Source organism: Diabrotica virgifera, chromosome 3 (genome assembly GCF_917563875.1).
Source record: "Diabrotica virgifera virgifera chromosome 3, PGI_DIABVI_V3a".
Classification (NCBI taxonomy): domain Eukaryota; kingdom Metazoa; phylum Arthropoda; class Insecta; order Coleoptera; family Chrysomelidae; genus Diabrotica; species Diabrotica virgifera.
The window spans coordinates 247,507,523-247,529,567 of NC_065445.1; the positions used below are offsets into that span (position 1 = coordinate 247,507,523).

A 22,045-nucleotide genomic window follows, 5' to 3' on the forward strand; every position below is an offset into this window, starting at 1 on the left:
GTAAACATTTTATTTCCCTATTTTGAATACTTAATTAATGCATTATTTTAAGGGAAAAATTTTTCATATTTTGCGAACATCTTTTATTTTTAATATTTGTAAATTTGATACTGTTTTTTATCTTAAAACATTCAAATTAATCTTTAACGTTGTGGCTGAAGTAATATTACAACTAGGTTACATTGACAGTTCTTGATGTCATTTTGGGTTGCTCTTGAATTCACTTGTCAGTTGGCCATTGAAATCCAATATGTGAGGTTTTCTCCACAAATAGGTTCCAACCACGTGGGGAGAGTCCTGTGTTGCCCTGGGTAACATCCAGGTTTATCTATAACATCCGATGAATTTTATATAAATATGTAAAATAACTTTATGATTTACATTTAAAGGGTTTTTACCCTATACATTTTGGTGGCTCAGGCATGCAAATTTTGTAAATATGGCCTCTTGTTCTTGAAAACCTCTGTCAATTTTAACTTTTATCTCATTTAATTAGGTTATACTTAATTTTAGGGCTTTTAAACACTGATGATGGATTCCTTAATCCGAAAACGTTTTGTATTGTGACCCTTATTTAGGGTATTTTAATATATACCTTTTACAAAAAACTTGGTATTTTTTTTTATCTCAAAGTGATGAAAGACTTCTTGGTATTTTTGAGAGAAAAATTCTTAGAAAGATTTTTGGCGCAGTAAATGAAAATGGGCTATGGCATCGAAGATACAACTTTGAACTGTATCAGTTATACACCGATCCAGATATTGTGAAATTCGTTAAAGTGCAGAGACTTAGATGGGCTGGACACATTGCTAGGATGTCAGATCACGAATAGGCTAAGAGATTAAAATTTTCAAAACCAGAGGGCACAAGAAGTAGAGGACGACCACGAATAAGATGTATGATGATGTGGAAGAAGACCTAAAGATTCTAGTGGTCAGAAGATGGAGGGAAGTTGTCAGGAATCGACAGGAGTGGCGACTTCTTTGTGAGCAAGCCAAGATCCACAGCGGATTGTCGAGCCACTTATGACGATGATGATGATTAATATTATCTGGGCATCTACCTTTGCATCTAAAAAACACGTAAATATTATATTGGCCAAATTACCTAATTAAACAAAGTAGATGATGAAGTAGAAATCAACTTTACAAGAAAGGTGAAGTCGTTAGATATGCCTGCTTCCAATTCCCTTATTTGGGCAGACCCAGTAGAATAAAGTTTTTTAGGAATTGACGGTGGCTTCTTTCGTGGTTTATTTTACCTAGCATATACGTAGGTAATACAGATTAAAATATTGTAATTCAAATTTTACTTGGTTTCAAGATGCGGGTTGTAAATATATGAACTTTTAATATTTTGCTACACACTTACCCCACCCGAATACCGTTGATTGAAATATTAATATGGGACCCCCAATACATCAATCAACAATATAATATACAGGAAATACGGTTTTAATATCTAAGCGCAATGTCTATTGTTTTAGAATCGCTATTTTGGTAAATTTCAGTTGAAACAGCTCCTAAGGTGCACACAAAAAATACAATTTTTTTTTTTACATTATACACTTTTTTCATATAATATAATAGCAATAAAATTAACTCATTTTGGTAGATCCTACTTCATCATCCAGCGGAGGTTCCAAGGGTCCAGTTGCAATATTTTAGAGCTCCTCTAAACCACGAAGTGGTAGTTTCCCTCAAGCCTGATATGATGACAACCTCAGAAGGTTTACGAGAGTACGATCCGCACCGTAGACAGTGCTATTTCCCAAGCGAGAGATATTTGACATATTATAAAAGTTACACCCAACAAAATTGCCAAGTTGAATGTCTGACGAACTACACTTTGGCAAAATGTGGTTGTATTGCATATCATATGCCACGTAAGTATTTTTGTCAATTTTTTAATTTAAAGATGATTATGAGACATTTCTGGCACCCTTAGGGTACCAGTAGTCTTTATGCCAAATATTTTGTTTCCACCCAATTTTGAACAAATGTGAAAACTTTGAATTATCCACTCCGTCCGTCCGTCTGACTGTCTATCTGTCCGTGAACATAACTCCTCCGTCATTATACCAGGTAAAATGACAAGTGAGTGTCAAATGAAAGCTTATAATCCAAGGATGGTACTAAAGGTGAGAAATTTGACCTAGGACTTCCGGTTTCAGAACTACAACCGAAAGTACTGTTTTAAAGTCACCCGAATAATACAAGTGATATATTACTCGATGCGCCTTAGCAAGACGAGAACAAATATATACTTCCGGTTTCATGACTGTCTGTCCGTTGGACAGATATCTCCGTTATTAATACAGATAGAATGACAAATGAGGTGTCGAATGAAAGCTTATAACCCAAGGATGGCATAAAAAATAAGAAATTAGATATCGGACTTCCGGTTTTAGAAATGCTTTAAAGTCACCCGAATAGTGCAGGTGATGTATTATTCGAAGCACCTTAGCAGGAGGAGAACAAATATACAAACAAGTATATTATACTTCCGGTTTCAGACTGTCTGTCCGTCTGTCCGTCCGTCCGCAAATATAACACCTCCGTTATTAATACAGATATAATGACAAATGAGTTGTCGAATAAAAGGTTAGGTATAACCCAAGGATGGTATTAAAGATGAGAAAGTTGACCGCGGACTTCCGGTTTTAGAGTTAAAACCGGAAGTACCGTTTTAAAGTCACCGAAATAGTAAAAGCAATATATTATTCAACGTGCTTGAGCAAGATGAGAACAAGTGTGTAATTTTGGTTTTTGTAACATTTCCGGTTAAAAAGAGTGCCAGATTATAGTCGTAGGAATAGTACATTTGACATATCAATCGAATCGTATTGAAAAGCCGAGCTTGAATTTTTAGTTCCGGTTTTGAAGTCATTTCCGTTTAAACAAAATTATGATCGAAAGTTTAGTAAAAATTACTCAAAATTAGTGAACTACTATAATATCAATCGACGCAAAGTATCGATGAGTTCAAATATCGACTTCCGGTTATACTTTCGATCACTTTGGGTAAAAACCTATGACTTACGAAGTCCAACTACTTGTTAAAAATTGTATCAATGCTCCTCTAGCGATTCGTAAGATGGCATAAGGGATAAAATCGTCGCAGCACATGCGATTTGCTTTGCAAAAGAAAATTAAATTTTCACACAGATTTCCAAGGAAACACAACAGTTTTCACATATTCTACTCTTCTTGATTTCATCTTTAAGTACTTTCAAAGGAAAACGGGATAAAATGGCTGAAGTCGCTGAACTTTTATTAAAATCCGACGGTCTAATAGTACATACTGTAATATCCTTATGTTTCACCTATTATAAATTTATTTATGTTCCAGATGTTAAAGATACGCCAATATGTGGTTCAGGTTCCCAAAAATGTATGTTTGAAGCACAAAGTAAGTATTAAACAATATTTAAGATATCAATGAGTTATTTATTTTATCTTATTTGGCTACACATTGTCTCATTTATTTTGGTGATTCTTACTTCGAAGAAATAGAGTGATGAGCGCGATAATAACCGGCAAAACAGCACAAAATATGGAAAACGTGTTAAGTTGTGAGATAAAAAGAAATGAAACTAGTCGAGCTGGGAAATTTAGCGATATTAACCTATAAATTTACATTATATTGAATGTTTCCCACCTTTAGACGTATCGGACGAGTTTGGCAACTACCACTGTCACAGTGACAGTTTTAGTTGACATATTCCTCTGATACTTGTAAAGGTGGGAAACAATCAATATATTGTAAATTTATAGGTTAATATCGCTAAATTTCCCAGCTCTACTAGTATCATTTCTTTCTCACAACTTAGTACGTTTATCATCTTTTGCGCTATTTTACCGGTTAGTAACGCGCTCACGATTGTATATGCTAAACATGAAATAACACAATTCATAGAAGTAGAATCACCAGAGCTAGAAATAAATATTGGAGAAATTACAGGGGAAGAAATTGGAAACACACTAAAACTTCTAAAAAATGACAAAACCTCAATCGACAATATACCCATTGATCTAATGATAATGAGAATGTCAAAAACGAAAATGGAGAACTGATGATAAACTTCTGCACGAATAACAAAATTCGAATAAACAACACTTTTTTGACCACAAAGACCAACACAAATATACATTCAATAATACCCGTGGACAAAGATCTATGATAGATTATGTTGTAAGTAACAGAGATATCAAAAATAATTGACGTAAGATGCCTCAACTCAGCAGATGTAGGTAGTGACCACAGCCTAAGTATTATGTAAAATTAGAATCACCCTGAAATGCTTCACACCTAAGAGAGTGGCACCAACACAAACAAAAATCAAAGTCGAAGGACTAAGTACGGAATCCACGGAGTACTTATATAGAAAAAGAATATCAGAGAAGATTGCTGATAATGAAATATTAGAAAACGATAACATCGAGGAAAGCTGGGAAAAACTCAAAAGTAACATAATTAACGCAGCAACAGAATCACTTGGAGAGAGGAAAGTAACGAATACCAATATATCAAAAAAGAAAACCCCATGGTTTCGAGAGGAAATGAAGATAAAATGTGAAGAAAAGAAGAAAGACTTTTTACAATACAGAACACAACAAACACAACAGGCATACAACCACTATAAAAGAATTAGAAACGAAACAAACATCATTTTAGTCAGACAAATAAAAAGAGAACCCTGGGAGAGTTTCTCAAAACAGATGGAACACGACTTCTACGGAACACAAAAGGAAATATGGAGAATGATCAGAGGACAAAGAAAAGAGATGAACGAACTAATAAAAACGAAACACATCCAGAAGAAAACTTGGGCAGACTATTTTCGATCTCTGTTTGCTAAAGATAACGATAACGAACCACCAACACCTGAAGTGACAACAAACGAAGAAATAAATATTGAAGAAGCAGAGGTAACGGAAGCATTAAGGAAATTAAAAAATAGAAAATCACCAGGAGAGGACCGAATATCGAATGAACTCCTAAAGTATGGAGGACAAGACCTGACCAAACAATTATTAAAACTAATCCAAAAAATAATAGAACAAAACAGAATACCACAAGAATGGAGATGAAGCATCCTAATACCTCTCTTCAAAAAGGGAGAAAAATCGGACCCGGATAATTACAGAGGAATTAATTTATTAAACACAACACTAAAATTAACGACCAAAATAATAACAAACAAACTGAATAAAATTCTAACATTAGCAGAAGAACAACAAGGTTTTAGATCGGGAAGATCATGCACCGACGCTATATTTATAATGAGGCAGATTCAAGAAAAGTCGTTAGAATACAACAAACCGGCATACTTATGTTTCGTGGACCTTAAGAAGGCATTTGACAGGGTAAAATCAAAGGACGTTATCCATTTATTGTACGCAAGAGAGGTACCTCTAGGAATAATAATTAAAACGATCGAAAATATCTACCAGAACAACACAATAAAAGTAAAAGTAGATGAAGAACTAACTGACCCAATTGAAGCTGGTAATGGGATAAGATAGGGAGATTCCCTAAGTCCTCTGTTGTTCAACCTGATCATGGACGAAATAATAAAAAAAGTAAGAACAAAAAAAAACAAATGGGAGAAAAACAACTTAAAAATAATCTGCTATGCAGACGACGCAATACTAATCTCTCAAAGTGAAGATGATTTACAACTTATGGTGCACGAATTTAATATAACCGCTAGAAAATTTAACATGTTAATTTCCCCAAAAAAAGACTAAATGCACGGTTATAACAGCAGATCTAATAAGGTGTAAATTAGAGCTGGAGGGTCAAATAATAGAACAAGTCATGGAGTTTAAATATCTACTATGGAGTTTAAATATCACACTATGCAGTTACGGAAAGCTCGAAACAGAAGTGGAAGATCAGGTGAATAAAGCAAACAGAGCCGCAGGTTGCCTGAGTGAAACAATATGGAGAAATAAAAACATCGGAAAAGAAGTGAAAGGCAGAATTTACAAAACAGTCATCAGACCAATAATGACATACGCGGCAGAAACACGACCTGATACATACAGGACAAAAAGAATGCTAGAAACAGCAGAGATGAAAACATTGCGAAAAATCGATGGTAAGACGCTGTGGGATAGAGCTAGAAGTGCAGATATACGAAGAAGATACAAGGTGGACAATATTAATAACTGAGAGAAAAGCAGAAGAGTAGAATGGAACGACCACGTAAGCCGAATGACAACAAATAGGACGGCGTAGTACGCAGAGTAAACAGAGTAGTAAGGACGGCGAGAGACGGTTCCCCAATGGGAAGAAGATTAGTGGGAAGACCACGAAAACGATGGAATGACAACTTACTGGAGGCACATTGAAAAACAGACAGAGTAATGTCTGTATAAAAAGAAGAAGAAGAAGAAGAAGATCTAATAAAAGCAAACACTGAGCAATCAACAGAAATGTTATATAATATGTAAAGTTTTGAACAAAAATGAACTAACAAAGAATTACTAAAAAAGCGGAAACAGGGATCGATGATAAAAATACCCAAAAGGACACCTGAGTAGATGCAACAATTGGCGTACAATAACACTACTAAGCGCCACACTCAAATTATTGAACGAAATCATATTGGAAAGATTGAGGCCGAGACTAGATAAAAACTACTGAGAAGTAACCAAGCAGGCTTCTGTGCCAAACGATCCACCATTGATCAGATTTGCACCCTTAGAATTACCTTAGAATAATCATATGAATGTAATAAAGATCGTAGATGTGTTTTATCGATTTTGAAAAGACATTTGACTGTGTCAATAGGGTACAGATGTGGAAAAAACTAAGATTATCTGGGATACCAGTAAAAATCATAAATTTGATTAAACTCTTCTTTGAAGGATACAAAGCCAAACTGGAACATTCAGGTGAAGTAACAGAAGAAATAGCCGTAGAAAGTCAAACGGGGTTGTGTACTATCCCTACCATATTCCTTATTATCGTAGATTGGGTAATGAGAAAAATAACTGACGATTGAATAGGCATCAGATGGAACCTATTCAAACAGTTAGAAGATATGAATCTGCAGAGGACATCTATCTGCTAACTGACGACTGAATTCATATGCCAACAAAAATTGACAAGAAGGCACAGTATTCTGACACGATCGGACTCCGAATAAACACAGAAAAAACCAAAGTCTTAAAAAAATAATAACCATCCAAATAAAAAAATAATAAAAGACTAAGTTTTCAATCTAATAGCACATAAAACAACATTAAAAATATTACTCTACATCCAACCAGATTGAAAACAATGGGAACCTTCTCTGGTTACACCTCCGAGGCTTCTAAAATTTTCAAGCCATAACGGATGCATAGACTAAAGAAGATGAGGAAATTTTACAATTTATAATTATTCACGTCCCATCTGCTCAGCGCGGTAAAGTTCCAACGAGAATGGTTCCCTTCGTACTCTCAAATCAGAGTAAACATGTAAATAAAAAATGAATAACCATTTTCAATTTCGTTGCAACACGAATATAAAGCGGCTGTAGTTTCGTGTTGCAACGAAATTGAAAATTGTTATTCATTGTTGATTTACATGTTTACTCTGAGTGGAGTACGAAGTGAACCATTTCGTTGGAACTTTACCACGCTGAGCAGATGGGACGTGAATTATAAATTTCGTTGGAACTTTACCACGCTGAGCAGATGGGACGTGAATTATAAACTGTAAAATTCACTCATCTTCTTTAGTCTCAGCATCCGTTATGGCTTGCAAATTTTAGAAGCCTCGGAGATGTCACCAGAGAAGGTTCCAGTTGTTTTCAATCTGGTGGGATGTAGAGTAATATTTTTAATGTTGTTTCATGTGCTATTAGATTGAAAACTTAGTATTTTGCTAGCAGTTGCCGCTAGGGCATCCCTGCCATTTCGTTCGTTGCAATCTGTAACTGCACGCCGGGGTTTGTCCTTTTTTAACTATTTATAATGGGAAATAAGCCACAATATTATTAAAAAAATGATTTTTCTTAACGTTTCGACGCCCAAATCGGGTGCCGTTGTCAAAATACAAAATACTACTAACATAAACAAAAATGTTGTTGCTTAGTAAAAAAATTCTTCTAATAATTTATTTAATTTGACTCATTTATATCGGCAATTCAGATACATATTAATTTATTCAGATACATTTTAAAGTAGAAGACTTTAAAATGATATTGCCAATATTTATGAGTTGCGTTCCTGGGACGACTTTACTGAAAGATAGTTCGTTCGATTACATGAAATCAACCCCAACTCAAGAATATCCGTCACAAAAAAATCATAGCATGTGATCTGTCTTTAAAAAGACAACCACATGCAACGGTGACATTAAAATTCTCGCGTTAGAGATCTCATAGTAAATCACGAGGTTTTTCCTGGTTTTCCCTCGTGATTTACTATGAGATCTCTAACGCGAGAATTTTAATGTCACCGTTGCATGTGGTTGTCTTTTTAAAGACAGATCACATGCTATGATTTTTTTGTGACGGATATTCTTGAGTTGGGGTTGATTTCATGTAATCGAATGAACTATATTTCAGTAAAGTCGTCCCAGGAACGCAACTCATAAATATTGGCAATATCATTTTAAAGTCTTCTACTTTAAAATGTATCATATGTATCTGAATTGCCGATATAAATGAGTCAAATTAAATAAATTATTGGAAGAATTTTTTTACTAAGCAACAACATTTTTGTTTATGTTAGTAGTATTTTGTATTTTGACAACGGCACCCGATTTGGGCGTCGAAACGTTAATAAAAATCATTTTTTAATAATATTGTGGCTTATTTCCCATTATAAATAGTTAAAATTGTAAAAATGCCACAAGAAAATAGCTTCAGGGGTTTGTCCTGGTTGGGTCAGAGAGAGCAGCATATGTGCCTCTTGATGAGAGACTAATAAGTTTCGAAACCGGTAGCTGCACTCTCTGATTTAACTAGAATATGGTGTGGCTGCAGTTTCGTGTTGCAACGAAATTGAAAATGGTTATTCTTTAAAGAAATAATAATAAACAGTAGGGATAGAAAGGTTCACATATTTGGGATCAGTCATATAAAGGAACGGGGGTGTAAAAAGGATATACAGATGAGAATAATAAAGTCTCAACTTGCATTCAAAGCTTTAAATAAAATTTGGCAAACAAAATATCAACTAGTCTTTCTTAAGTTGAAAACTGGATCTTTACTTTAGTCTTTAGCAAGAGGTGCTGTAATTGCACCTGCTAACTGTGGCACATTGTTTACTTCTTTTATACTCATAGTAATATACTTCTTTTTATACTTCTCATACTTCTTTTTATACTCATAGTAACACTTGACCATTATTAACGCCAATTACATGATTTCAGCGGAACTGTTAACACGAGAGGTTGAATCTGGCATAGAAAATTTTGAAACAGAAACTAGAGATGCAGTGAACGATTGTGACTGTCTACCAGCCTGTACCTCGTTGACATATAATGCTGAGTATTCTCAAGCCAAATACGAATGGGAGAAACTATTCCAAGCTTTCAGAGTCAACTTCAGTGAATTTCCCGGGTAAGTATAAAATTTATATAGGATGATTAATTGGTGTGATAAAGCTCCGTGTATTTCTTCTTTGCTCTCCTCTTCTAAAGAATATAGGTACGCCTGCAACGATAAAGTTTCAGGTAAACTACACTGACGATGAACTTTTTAGTTCGAGAACGTTCTGTGATGTACCCCTTTGATTGATTTTAAATAAAATATGCCTTTTATACATAAATACATACATAATCGATTATCCTCTTATACCGTAAGGGTCGAGGTGTCTTCTTTACTCGTTATTCTCTGCGAACTTACGCCACTTTTTCGGTCCCTAGCTAATTCTTTGGCTTCCTGCCACGATTTTCCTCTATCCTGCAATATTTCCATCACACTGGTATTCCACGTTTTACTTGGTCGGCCTCTCCTGTTTTTCCCTATCGGTCTCGCTTTCCATGTCATTTTAACCTGTCTGCCGTCGTTCATTCTGAATAAGTGCCCAGTCCAATTTAATTTCTTTTCATGAATTTTTTCCTTTAATGATTTTACTTTAAATTCTCTTCTAATATCATCGCTACGTCTTTTATCGGTTCTCCTAGCTCCCGCCACTTTTCTTAAATACCTCATTTCCGCGGCTTGCAATCTCTTTTCTTGTTTGTCGTTCAATACCCAATTCTCTGCTCCATATGTAGTGATAGGTATGTAAATTGTTTTAAATAGGTACTATCATTTTGGTTTTCCTTGTTATTTCTTTTTTATTTAGGAAGTTTTTATACAGCGAATGATATGTTCTTGTGGCTGCTTTTATCCTATTTCCAATTTCTTCTTCTTGTGTCCCCTTCTTATTTAAAATTATTCCAAGGTATTTAAATGTATCTACCTGTTCTATTGTTTTGCCTTGGATTTTAATATTTAGCTTAACATCTTTCTTCGATATTGCCATTAATTTTGTTTTTTCCATATTAATTATTAGATTGTAATTTTTTAATTCTGCCTCCCAGATTCTTATGTTCTCCTCCAGAGCTCTTTCTGTTCTTGCCACAATAACAATATCATCCGCAAATACACAGGCTTCGATTTTTATTTGTTGTAGATTTCTGTATCCTATGGTATATTTTTTTGTTTTTGGCCAGCACTTTTTAATTACTTCGTCTATTACACAGATAAACAGTAGGGGGCTCAATACCCCTCCTTGTCTAACTCCATCGTTATTCTCAAATTTGCTGGAAATAAGATTGCCTGTTCTTACCTGATTTATGGTATTGCAATACAAACTCTTGATTGTGGTTATCAGTTCCATATCCACTTCCTTATTTGTCAAGCTTTGCCATATTCCCTCTCTGATCACCATGTCAAAAGCTTTTTTCATATCTAGGAATCCCAAATATACCGTTTCATCTTTTAGTATGGCTTTTTCAGTGATCTGCTGTAGAGTGAAGATATGGTCCTGAACGTTATGTGCTGGCCTAAACCCACTTTGAATATCTGCTATAATATACCTTTTATAAAGGATTTTAGTAATTTTTTTGCTAAAGGTTCCTCTTTTTAAATGATGAAAGGATAGTGCTATAGTATTATAGTCTTCATCTTATCTTTTTGTTTTAAGAGTGACTGTTAATATCCTCTTCTTAACGTAGGTGTAGCCATTAATCAATTTTTCTATCTGTTGTCAATTATTATCGCTACCTCTGCTTCAGAAGATTGTGGTACTTCACTCCGAATTAGTATATTATCATCTCCATCTTCTGTTCTCTTTAATTTTTTCGTAATTTCCGTAAAAACATCTCTATTTATCTTTCTTTATCTCATTATTATTTTGATCCAACCGTTTTAGTTTTCTAAGTACTGGCGGGGCCAGGAGATCGTTGGCGAATAGATTTAGATGAGATGATAGTCTCTTGAATTAGTTTATACAGACCGACTGGAATAGCAATAGGCGTGAGCATACTTTATTTGCCTCCATTATCGTCAAATTCTTCAACAAATCTTTAACGAATTTTATGATGTTATATTATAAGTGAAAAACAAGTGCTCACTATACATAAAATTCGTAAGAGATTTGTTGGAGATTTTGACTATAATGGAGGAAAAGAAAGTATGCTCACGTCTATTCCTATTCCGGTCGGGCTATACACTGAGTGACGGTTGCTTTTTTAACACTTTCAACATTCAGCTCATGATGAACAACATAGTATGGCACACCATGGGCTATTGTAAACGTCACAAAGGACTTTGGATTGGAATCTTTGCATATTTGTATTAAACCAGTCTTTTTCTTCTTCTAATGGGGCTACAACCCTTTTTGAGTCGTGGCCTGCTTAACAATTCTCTTCTATATTGCTCTGTCGGATATTGAGTTATATTCGCGATCGGACGGACAGACAGCCTAGGTCAAATTTTTCACCTGTATAGTACCATCATTGGATTATAAGCTTTCATTTGACACCTCATTTGTCATTCTACCTGGTATAATGACGGATGAGTTGAGTTCACGGACAGACAGATAGGCGGACGGACGGACGGACAGACGGACGTGGATAATTCAACGTTTTCACATTTTTTCAAATTTGGTGAAAACAATATTAATTCGTACACGATTTTATTCGTAAGTGTATCTTTTCTTTTAATTTTTGGAGAGAACCTTTTATTTAATTTTTTTTATAATATTTAATTATACAATAATATGTTGATTTATAGCATGTCTCAATATCTTCATTCGATGTATCATATGATACAATATATCCCTGTATATTTTTTTGCCATCCCTATTGGGACGTGATTTGAGAATTTCCCGCATGTAAAAGTCCTTACATGTTCGCTAAATTACTTTCGACTCGGCTAAATTGGTTTAGACTAGGACGTACTAGTTTATCCTGAAGTGTGAGTCGTTATTATATCAGGATAAACTAGTTTGGCCTAGGCCATACTAGTTAATCCTAACGCGCTTCGGACAAACTTGTTTGGCCTAGGCCAAACTAGGTTGTCCTGAAATCGGGTTTGGCCGGTAACATATTATATACGTTATAGTCAAAGCCCGAATTTCAGGCACTCCTAGGTTTGACTAGGCAATCCTCAGGTCTGAATGACGGTCTTAGTTAAAGCCCGAAATAAATTACAGTTTCGGCCTTTGACTAGTCAAACCTAGGAGAGACTAAGTTGGTCAGACAAAGGTCGAAATTTAATTTTATGAAATCGGGGTTTGACTAGTCAAACCCCGATCAGCTATTAAAATGTCGTAATTTGTTATTAGTCCAGAAAGCCACTGCGCATCCGCTAGGAAAAATATTCTAATTCGGATTTTTTGCACAATCTTACTCAAAAAGGACCCCTTTTAACAAATTTGCATGTTGCCAGGACCAAAAGTTGGTCAAACATTTTTTAAACGTTTCTTTTTGTTTTTTTCCTAAAATTATTTTTTTTGATGGAACAAAATTTTTTTAGGTTTTTTGGATCATTCCAAACAGAAAAGGTATTTGGTGACTTTTTTTTAAAGTTAATAGTTTTTGACATATAAGCGATTAAAAATTGAAAAATTGCGAAATCGGCCATTTATAACCCTCAAAAACTATGTGAAAAACTGAAAATTTGAATGTCGCCAAGGTAGGTAGATATTCTTCAAACATTGATTGATGAAATCACGAAGAGTTTTTTGCAATACAATATTCAAAACTCCTTTGTTTTTTAATTGCTAATCAAGCGTGCGCGACACTATTTTCCACCGTTGCATGTGTATGCAGTATGGTGCAAATGAAAGGAATAAATTCGTTATTTCGTAAACCGGCGACTTTAAGAAAAAATCCCGAAACAGGTCGATTTTTATTTTTAAGTTATGATATGATATTGTGACATATATGGTATACTAGTGACGTCATCCATCTGGGCGTGATGACGTAATCGATGATTTTTTTAAATGAGAATAGGGGTCGTGTGCTAGCTCATTTGAAAGGTTCTTCAATTCTCTATTCAGTAATATAAACATTTACATAATTATTTATACAGGGTGTCCAATAATTTAATTTTTTTGTCAATTTGCCAAATGATTTAATTTAATAAAAAATTTTTGGACACCATGTATAAATAATTATGTACATGTTTATATTACTGAATAGAGAATTGAAGAACCTTTCAAATGAGCCAGCACACGACCCGTATTCTCATTTAAAAAAATCATCGATTACATCATCACGCCCAGATGGATGACGTCACTAGTATACTATATATGCCACAATATCATAACTTAAAAATAAAAACCGACCTGTTTTGGGATTTTTTCTTAAAGTCACCGGTTTACGAAATAACGAATTTATTCCTTTCATTTGCACCATACTGTATACACATATAAACAGAGCCCTTGCTGACCAAGATATAGGAGTTAAAATAAATGGCACTTTAATAAACAATTTGAGATACGCTGATGACACAGTATTAATAGCAGAAACCCCGGAAGATCTCCAAACACTGATAAACAGAATAGTAGAGTGCAGCGAAAAGTTCGGTTTATCACAAAAAAACAAAAATAATGATGGTGTCGAAATCTCCACAAAATTTTTCTGACATAACCGTACATGATCAAAGAATTGAGCGTGTTAGAAAATATAATTACCTGGGAACTGTGATTAATGAAAACAACGACAACTCTGAAGAAATCAAGATCAGAATAGAAAAAGCTAGAGCTACTTTTACCAAAATGAAAACAGTTTTATGCGGAAGAGAGCTAAGTTTAAATCTTAAAATTCGCCTGATGAGATGTTACGTGCTGTCAGTTCTTTTCTATGGAATGGAAGCTTGGACACTGAAAAAGATCGATACAAGGAAAATAGAAGCATTCGAGATGTGGATGTACCGCAGGATACTGAGAATATCGTGGACAGAGAGAGTGACAAACATGGAAGTGTTGCGAAGGATGCAGAAAGAAAAAGAACTTGCGCTTACTATTAAAAAGCGCAAACTGCAATACTTGGGACATATAATGAGGGGACAAAAGTACCAGCTACTACAATTAATTATTCAGGGAGAAATACTAGGTAAAAGATCCATTGGCAGAAGAAAACATTCATGGTTGAAGAATTTAAGAGATTGGTACAAGTGCAGCAGCTGCCAATTATTTAGATCTACGGTATCAAAAATACGCATAGCCTTGATGATAGCCAAACTTCGGAACGAGGACGGCACCTGAAGAAGAAGAAGAAGAAGAAGAAGAAGTATACACACGCAACGGTGGAAAATAGTGTCGCGCACGCTTGATTGGCAATTAAAAAACAAAGGGGTTTTTGATATTGTATTGCAAAAGACTCTTCGGGATTTCATCAATCAATGTTTAAAGAATATCTACCTACCTTGGCAATATTCAAATTTTCAGTTTTTCACATAGTTTTTGAGGGTTAAAAATGGCCGATTTCGCAATTTTTCAATTTTTAATCGCTTATATGTCAAAAACTATCAACTTTAGAGAAAAGTCACTGAAGACTTTTTCTGTTTGGAATGATCCAAAAAACCTAAAAAAAATTTGTTCCATGCAAAAAAAATAATTTTAGGAAAAAAACAAAAAAAAAACGTTTAAAAAATTTTTGACCAACTTTTGGTCCTGGCAACATGCAAATTTGTTAAAAGGGGTCCTATTCGAGTAAGATTGTGCAAAAAATCCGAATTAGAATATTTTTCCTAGCGGATCCGCAGTGGCTTTCTGGACTATATAGGAGGTTTAATAAAACATAATTTATAAATTTTTATGTTTATTATTTTTATGTTGTTGTAATTAGAATTAAAAAATTAGTAAGTCAAAGTTTTAAAGCTTTCAACCTAATAGAAACACTAAAAATATTGAAAAATATTAAAAATATTCCTAAAAGATATTTAATTGAAAGTTTATTGGACCATTTTCCTAGTAACACCTCCATGGCTTCTAAAAATTGCAAGCCAGATGGATGCTGAAGCGAAGAAGACAAGAGTGAATTCAAAAATTTCCAATTCACGACCCCGTCTGTTCAGCTGGTAAATTCCAACGGAAATGGACCTAAATGGAATAAAAATGATATACATTTTATTTCATTTTATATTGGTTTTACTCCTTTGAGTAACTAGGTCCATTTTCCGTTGGAGTTTACCAGCTGAACAGACGGGGTCGTGAATTGTAAGTTTTTGAATTCCCTCTTGTCTTCTTCGCTTCAGCATCCATCTGGCTTGCAATTTTTAGAAGCCATGGGGGTGTTACCAGGAAAATGGTCCAATAAGTTTTCAATTAAATATCTTTTAGGAATATTTTTAATATTTTTAATGTTTCTATTAGCAGTGGCGTAGCTGAAGATTGGGGGCCCCCCGTAACGATTTTTGTGGGCCCCGTATTACAAACATTTACTAAAATATGTGTAAATGACAATATTTGGCCTTTCTTTAATGTCTTCATCGGTTCGTGTTAATAGATTTCTTGGGAATAGACATGAAAACCTATTATACCTTCATGTCTCTTAATCCGACAAACCTAAACCTATTAGTAAGTTGTTGCAATATTATATCTAAAACATTGAAAACATTAACTTCAAAACTTTTTTTGCTACAAGTTGTTTTTTCGTCGCAGCTGAGCTCATCGTAATTTTTTATACGTTTTTTCCGTTTATTTTTAAATTCCGGTTTAATCTCCACTATTCGGCTATTCCTGCTTATGCTGCTTCTGCTTAAATTTCGGATAGCGAATTTCTCATTTCTCGAAGATTATTACGAGTTTTTTCGTGAAATCGAAAGTGATAATACTACATATGTAGTACATTCCATCTTTTAATACTTAATAATAATAGTCTCCCGTTTTATACCACTGTGGCTTTGGGAGTATAGCAGTTTAGTCTGCTATATCTAGGGCCTACGGTATACAAGGAAGGTAACAGGGCCAGTGCTACGCTTCAACCGCCTATTATTACCCCTGGTTTTACCCAAGGTACTCATTTTATTCAGGCTGCGTCGACCTGGGGCCTATAAACATTTTTAAAAATGTCTAGTTGTTCTTGCCGGCGGTAGGATTTGAACTCCGGATCACCGGCACGCGAGCCAAGCACACTACCACTTCGCTACGCCGGCCCATCTTCTAATACTTGCACTAAAAAAACATATAATCTCTTAATTATGTCGTAAAAAACCAACTCCTGTACACCAGCAATGCTTTCATTTAACACTAGGTTCAGATTATGGGATGCACATGAAGATAGGAAACTGTTTTTTCAATGTCATTTATGCGCCTTTGTACGCCTGAATATACACCACTCATAACGCTTGACCCATCATACCCCTTTGCTCTGCAGTTGTGTACGGAAAGGTGCTTTGATTGTATAAATTTTAAAATTTCATTTACAGGACCTTCTGCACTTTGGTCTAATATGCAAATAAATCCCAAAAAACTTTCAACAACTTCTGCTTTGGAAGGTAAATTATTTTCATCGCAATTTAATTTTACATACTGGAAAATAAAACTAAGCTGGTCGTGATTTGAAATATCTTGAGTGGTATCAATAATTATTGAATAAAAACAAATTTTTTAAATTAAATTAATAAATTTGTTTTCAGTTTCTTGAGCCAGCAAATAAACAGTTAAGTAACTGTTTTTATCGATTAATTTAGGTAAAACAGGATCATAATATTTAGCTATAGTAAAAGGTCCACCGACAAAAAATTACCTTTTTGGGATTCATTGTCATCTAAACTACCAACATGCCTACTAAACGCTAAATTGCACCTTGCACCCGGAAAGAGTAAGAGTTACGTCAATTACCTGCTTCATTACTTTCTTCCAAATTTCCTATTTCGATGTTTATTAAGAAAATATGTTTTGGTCCCCAATTTAAAGAAAGCAGAAGTATTAAGCTTGAAGGCTTTAAGAGGCCCCTACGCCTCTACGCTTTAAGTCGGGGCCCCCCGCCTTGCGGGCCCTGCGGGCCTGTCAGCTACGCCACTGTCTATTAGGTTAAAAGCTTTAAAACTTTGACTTTCAGTTACCAGATGTCGTTAGACACCTACTCCATAAACGTCAGTTGCAATGCGCGGATAAGCTGTCGGAGTTTCGTCACTTGGGGCAGAGAGCAGCAAACCTACACCTCTCTGATGATGACTCCAAATAGAGTCGAAAATCGTCGATTTAGAGTGCTGGTTTGCGCTCTCTGTTCTAAGTGAAAAATAAGACAGTTTTGCCTTCGCATTGCAACTGAATAAAATGGTATACACTTTATTTCATTTTAAAAAATTAGTGTTTATTCTCACATGTTGAGGCATTATGGCATTAGTTGCACAATACTTTAGACCTTTTACACTTACATAATTTTGAAGAGCACTTCTTATTGCAATAGCATTTTATAAAGCATTGTCCTCCAAATTTAAAATCTTTTGTACTAATTTCTCTTAAAGACAACTTAACCTGTGGAACATCTTCGAAATTAAGAAAATTATCTTTGTATTCTCTTATTTGATTTCTTGAAAAAAGTGTGTTTATTGTTCCGCATTTCATACCAACTCTATATAAACCGTCAATTGTTTTATCTTGTATGATACCCAAAATATTTAGAGCGTCTCGTTTGACCCTATCAAAGCTGGGGATAGGTATTGTTACAGTTTTTCCGATCAAAATTGTAGGAATTTTTTTTCACTTAATTGTTTTATAGCATTAGCCTGGGCATGAAGAACTTTAATCGCCTTTTCTTTATTTATTTTAATCTTTTCTGTCTGTGCACAACGCATGCAAGTAACTTTTCTTTCAAAACGATGCACCAAGTGTGTTATCAGGGCATACAAAATGTACCACCTGATTACAAATTATCCACGTATGTGCGTCAGAGCTTTCTTTTTTGGCAAATACAACAAACCGCATCTGAAGCAGTAATCTGAATTGTTTGTAATTTTAATTACGATTACATCGGGAACTCCTGTTCTTTGTCTCAAGTCTTCATTTCTAACTCGATCACGAAGCAATATACTCAGCATTGACCTTTTCATTTTCCTTTTAGCTATTTGCAGCATTTTAGAAGTTGTATCTGTCAATGTCAAAGTTTCGGCACCATAGGTCATCACAAGTAAAACACATTGGTCAAATTTTTTATGTTTTAAAGAAATTGGTATATCGCTTTTAAAGATGTTTTGAGTTTTCCCTATGCTGCCCATGCTGGGTTTATTCTTCTTCGTAGTTCGCATGTTTGGTTGTCTCTTGTGATCTTTATTTCGTGTGCAAGATAATGTTGTTTTCCACCAGCTCTACTTCGTTGTCTCCAATATTGATATTTCCGTTAGGTACTAGGTTTCTCATGAATTTTGTTTTGGAGATGTTTATTTTAAGACCCACACTGGCATACACTAACTGAAGTTCATGTAGCATTGTACATTGTACATATCTCCTTGAGGTTGTCAGAGAACACAACTATGTCGTCTGCGAATTTTAAATTTGTTAATCTTCTACCGATAATGTTCAGGCCTCTCTCTTCCCAGATAAGCTTTTTACTCTGGGCTAATTAGTAAAATACAAGGAAAAGTTATTTACCAGTAATTTTATTGCTCGAATCTTGTGATTGTTTATATTAATAATATATGTAGGTATGCAAAGTCCGCAGCTAGTGTGCTATTTTTTTTATAAACAAAAGCAATAATTGAATTGTTAGTTAAAAATTTACGGTCGCTATAATAACCACAATAATTACGATATATAAGAATAACAATGATTTTTGTATAAAAAGACACTGTACCCATCTAATGTACTTTACAGAATTGAAATTGAACTATTTAAGCGGCCTCAGGAAGATTTTAAAATTATAAACAATTTTTTTGGCTTATAAACAAATAGAATATTTCGGGAAATATTAAACTAAATTAAATCATGAAAACGGTATTGGAAAAAAGCGTCAGGACGCTTCTTCTAAAAGAACAAACTTTTAATTGTGATAAGTGGTTCCTGAGATACAACCTGTCAAAGTTGACCGGCATTTACGGCAAAGATATAAACAATAGGATCATAAATTTCGAACTAACACCTTTTTATTTTTGTCCTCTTTTTCCACATCAAATTTCATATCTTTAAAATACTCATAACATATATTATTATAATAAAAACTATCGATATTACGAGTGAAAATTGCCGAAAATTGCAAAATTCCAATCAAAAATGAGGTTGGAGAAAATGTAATCTCAAAGTTCAAAGTCGGTATACGTTAAAAAAATGCATTTTCTCGGCTTCCCATGGAGCAATTTCCTTCATTTTTTTTTTGTTACCAAGTAACTCGAGTAGAGCCATCTAACTAACGCATTATTAAATGTCAAAGTTGCTTTCGTTTTGTTATAATAGATTAATTTATTTAGGTATAAGAAAAGAAAACTACATATTTTTTCCAGTTGTAGCCTTTTTTTAGATAAACTTACTACACTTGTACCTTTTAACGTTAAAAACACAAATATTCTCATTTGAAAACTGTATATTGATTTAAACAATCTCTATTTAAACAAATTAAAAATTTTTGTTATAATAAAAAAATTATTTACTATAACAAAACAAAAGCAACTTTGACATTTAATAATGCGTTAGTTAGATGGCTCTACTCGAGTTACTTGGATACAAAAAAAGAATGAAGAAAATTGCTCCATGGGAAGCCGAGAAAATGCATTTTGCTAACGTATACCGATTTTGAACTTTGAGATTACATTTTCTCCAACCTAATTTTTGATTGGAATTTTGCTATTTTTTGGCAATTTTCACTCGTAATATCGATAGTTTTTATTATAATAATATATGTTATGAGTATTTTAAAGATATGAAAATTGGTGTGGAAAAAAAGGACAAAAATAAAAAGGTTATGGTTTGAAATTTATGATCCTATTGTTTATGTCTTTGCCGTAAATGCCGGTCAACTTTGACCCGTTGTATCTCAGGAACCACTCATCACAATTAAACGAATTTTCTTTGAGAAGAAGCGTCCTGCTGCTTGTTTTTCAATAAAGTTTCCATGATTTAATTTAATTTAATATTTCCCGAGATATTGTTTATAAGCCAAAAAATTGTTTATAATTTTAAAATATTCCTGGGCCGCTTAAATAGTCCAATTTTAATTCTGTAAAGTACATTAGATAGGTACAGTGTCTTTTTATACAAAAATCATAGTTATTCTTATGTATCATAATTATTGTGGTTATTATAGCGATCATAAATTTTTAATTAACAATTCAATTGTTGCTAAACTGTTCATTCAATTTCCATCCGCTTCTGGAATTATAATCCATATGGAAAAAGCTTTGACATTACTAAGTTATTTAATTATTGATAAATAATTACTTATCTAAAATTTTAGTTGAAAATTAAAGATTTTGTTGGAAAAACCCGCATTTTCCGGGGAAAATTTTTGTCGAAGTAAATCGGGAAAACATGTTTCTATGCAGAATTTAATTACGGTGAATTTTTATTTGGGTGTTTTTGGTGTAAAGTTAAAATCTTTGGAGTTATAGAGCAAAAATTGAAAAAACACGATTTTCGGGCTCCATTTCGTTTATAAAAAAGTAGCACACTATCTGCGGACTTTGCATACCTATTTAACTAATATATACAATCAAAAGATTCGATTCCAGCAATAAAATTGCTGGTAAATATCTTTTCCCAAAAATGGGCTAATCTCCGATAATCTGCCCAGACTATTTAACAAGCATATTCTAGTACCGCGGTAAACATTTTAGGCGATAAGGTATCGCCCTGTCGGACTCCTCTTCCGATTGGGATATGATACGTGCTTTTATGTAGTTTCACCGACATAATAATTGTGTTCTTGTAGGCATTATATGTATTATAATTAACCTTGTGTATGGGTAGTCAATAATATTTATGTTTTAGTATCCAGTTGACGAGGTTGACGGTGTTCTTCAAGGAGCAACAATTTATTACATCAGAAAGAAACGAACTCTATGGCCAGACGGACTTCCTTGCTAGCTGTGGAGGTATTTTAGGCCTTTTTACTGGATTTTCATTTTTATCGATTGTGGAGATTTTCTACTTCTTAACTCTGCGATTAATGTGCAACGTCAAACATTATGGACGACATTATTGGTCAGCATCTCCTAGATTGGTTAATGATCCAGCTTACGTGCATCCCAAAATTCCCAAATAGATAGTTCATGTTGTACGGTATTTAGTACCTTCACAATTAACATTGGTCACTCTTTGCTTTTCCTATTTAGATTTAGCACAAATGTAGTAACTTATAGAAATAAATAAATTGAAGTTGTTCGTCTTTGTTTGTCAGAAGAAGAGCCAACAGAACAAGAAACCCAGAAGACAAAAGAATTGCTAATGAGCTGAATAGGGAAGTCAAAAAACAATTAGACAATCATCGAAATGAAAACTGGGACAACTATACCCAGCAACTAAACCCAAATAAATCCGCGTTCTGGAAGCTATCTAAAATATTAAGATATGATAAAATACCAATCCCTCCTTTACACGGAGAAAATCTAATTGTGTACACAGAAGAAGACAAAGCGGAAGTAATGAAAAACAAGCTAGAAAGAGAA

General features: G+C 34.1%; 1 protein-coding gene across 2 annotated transcripts in view; it reads left to right on the forward strand.

The window, feature by feature from the left end:
* The window catches only part of LOC114335300 (pickpocket protein 28-like), a 50,070-nt gene extending 28,309 nt beyond the window's left edge, over positions 1–21,761 (forward strand). For both annotated transcript variants that reach the window (XM_028285519.2, XM_028285518.2), the window contains exons 7-10: positions 1,615–1,885; positions 3,352–3,411; positions 9,376–9,565; positions 21,369–21,761. In XM_028285519.2, coding sequence (XP_028141320.1) covers positions 1,615–1,885; positions 3,352–3,411; positions 9,376–9,565; positions 21,369–21,642 — 795 coding nt within the window. In that variant the 3' untranslated portion in view covers positions 21,643–21,761. The remainder of the gene's footprint in view (positions 1–1,614; positions 1,886–3,351; positions 3,412–9,375; positions 9,566–21,368) is intronic.
* Positions 21,762–22,045: the final 284 nt, after the last annotated feature.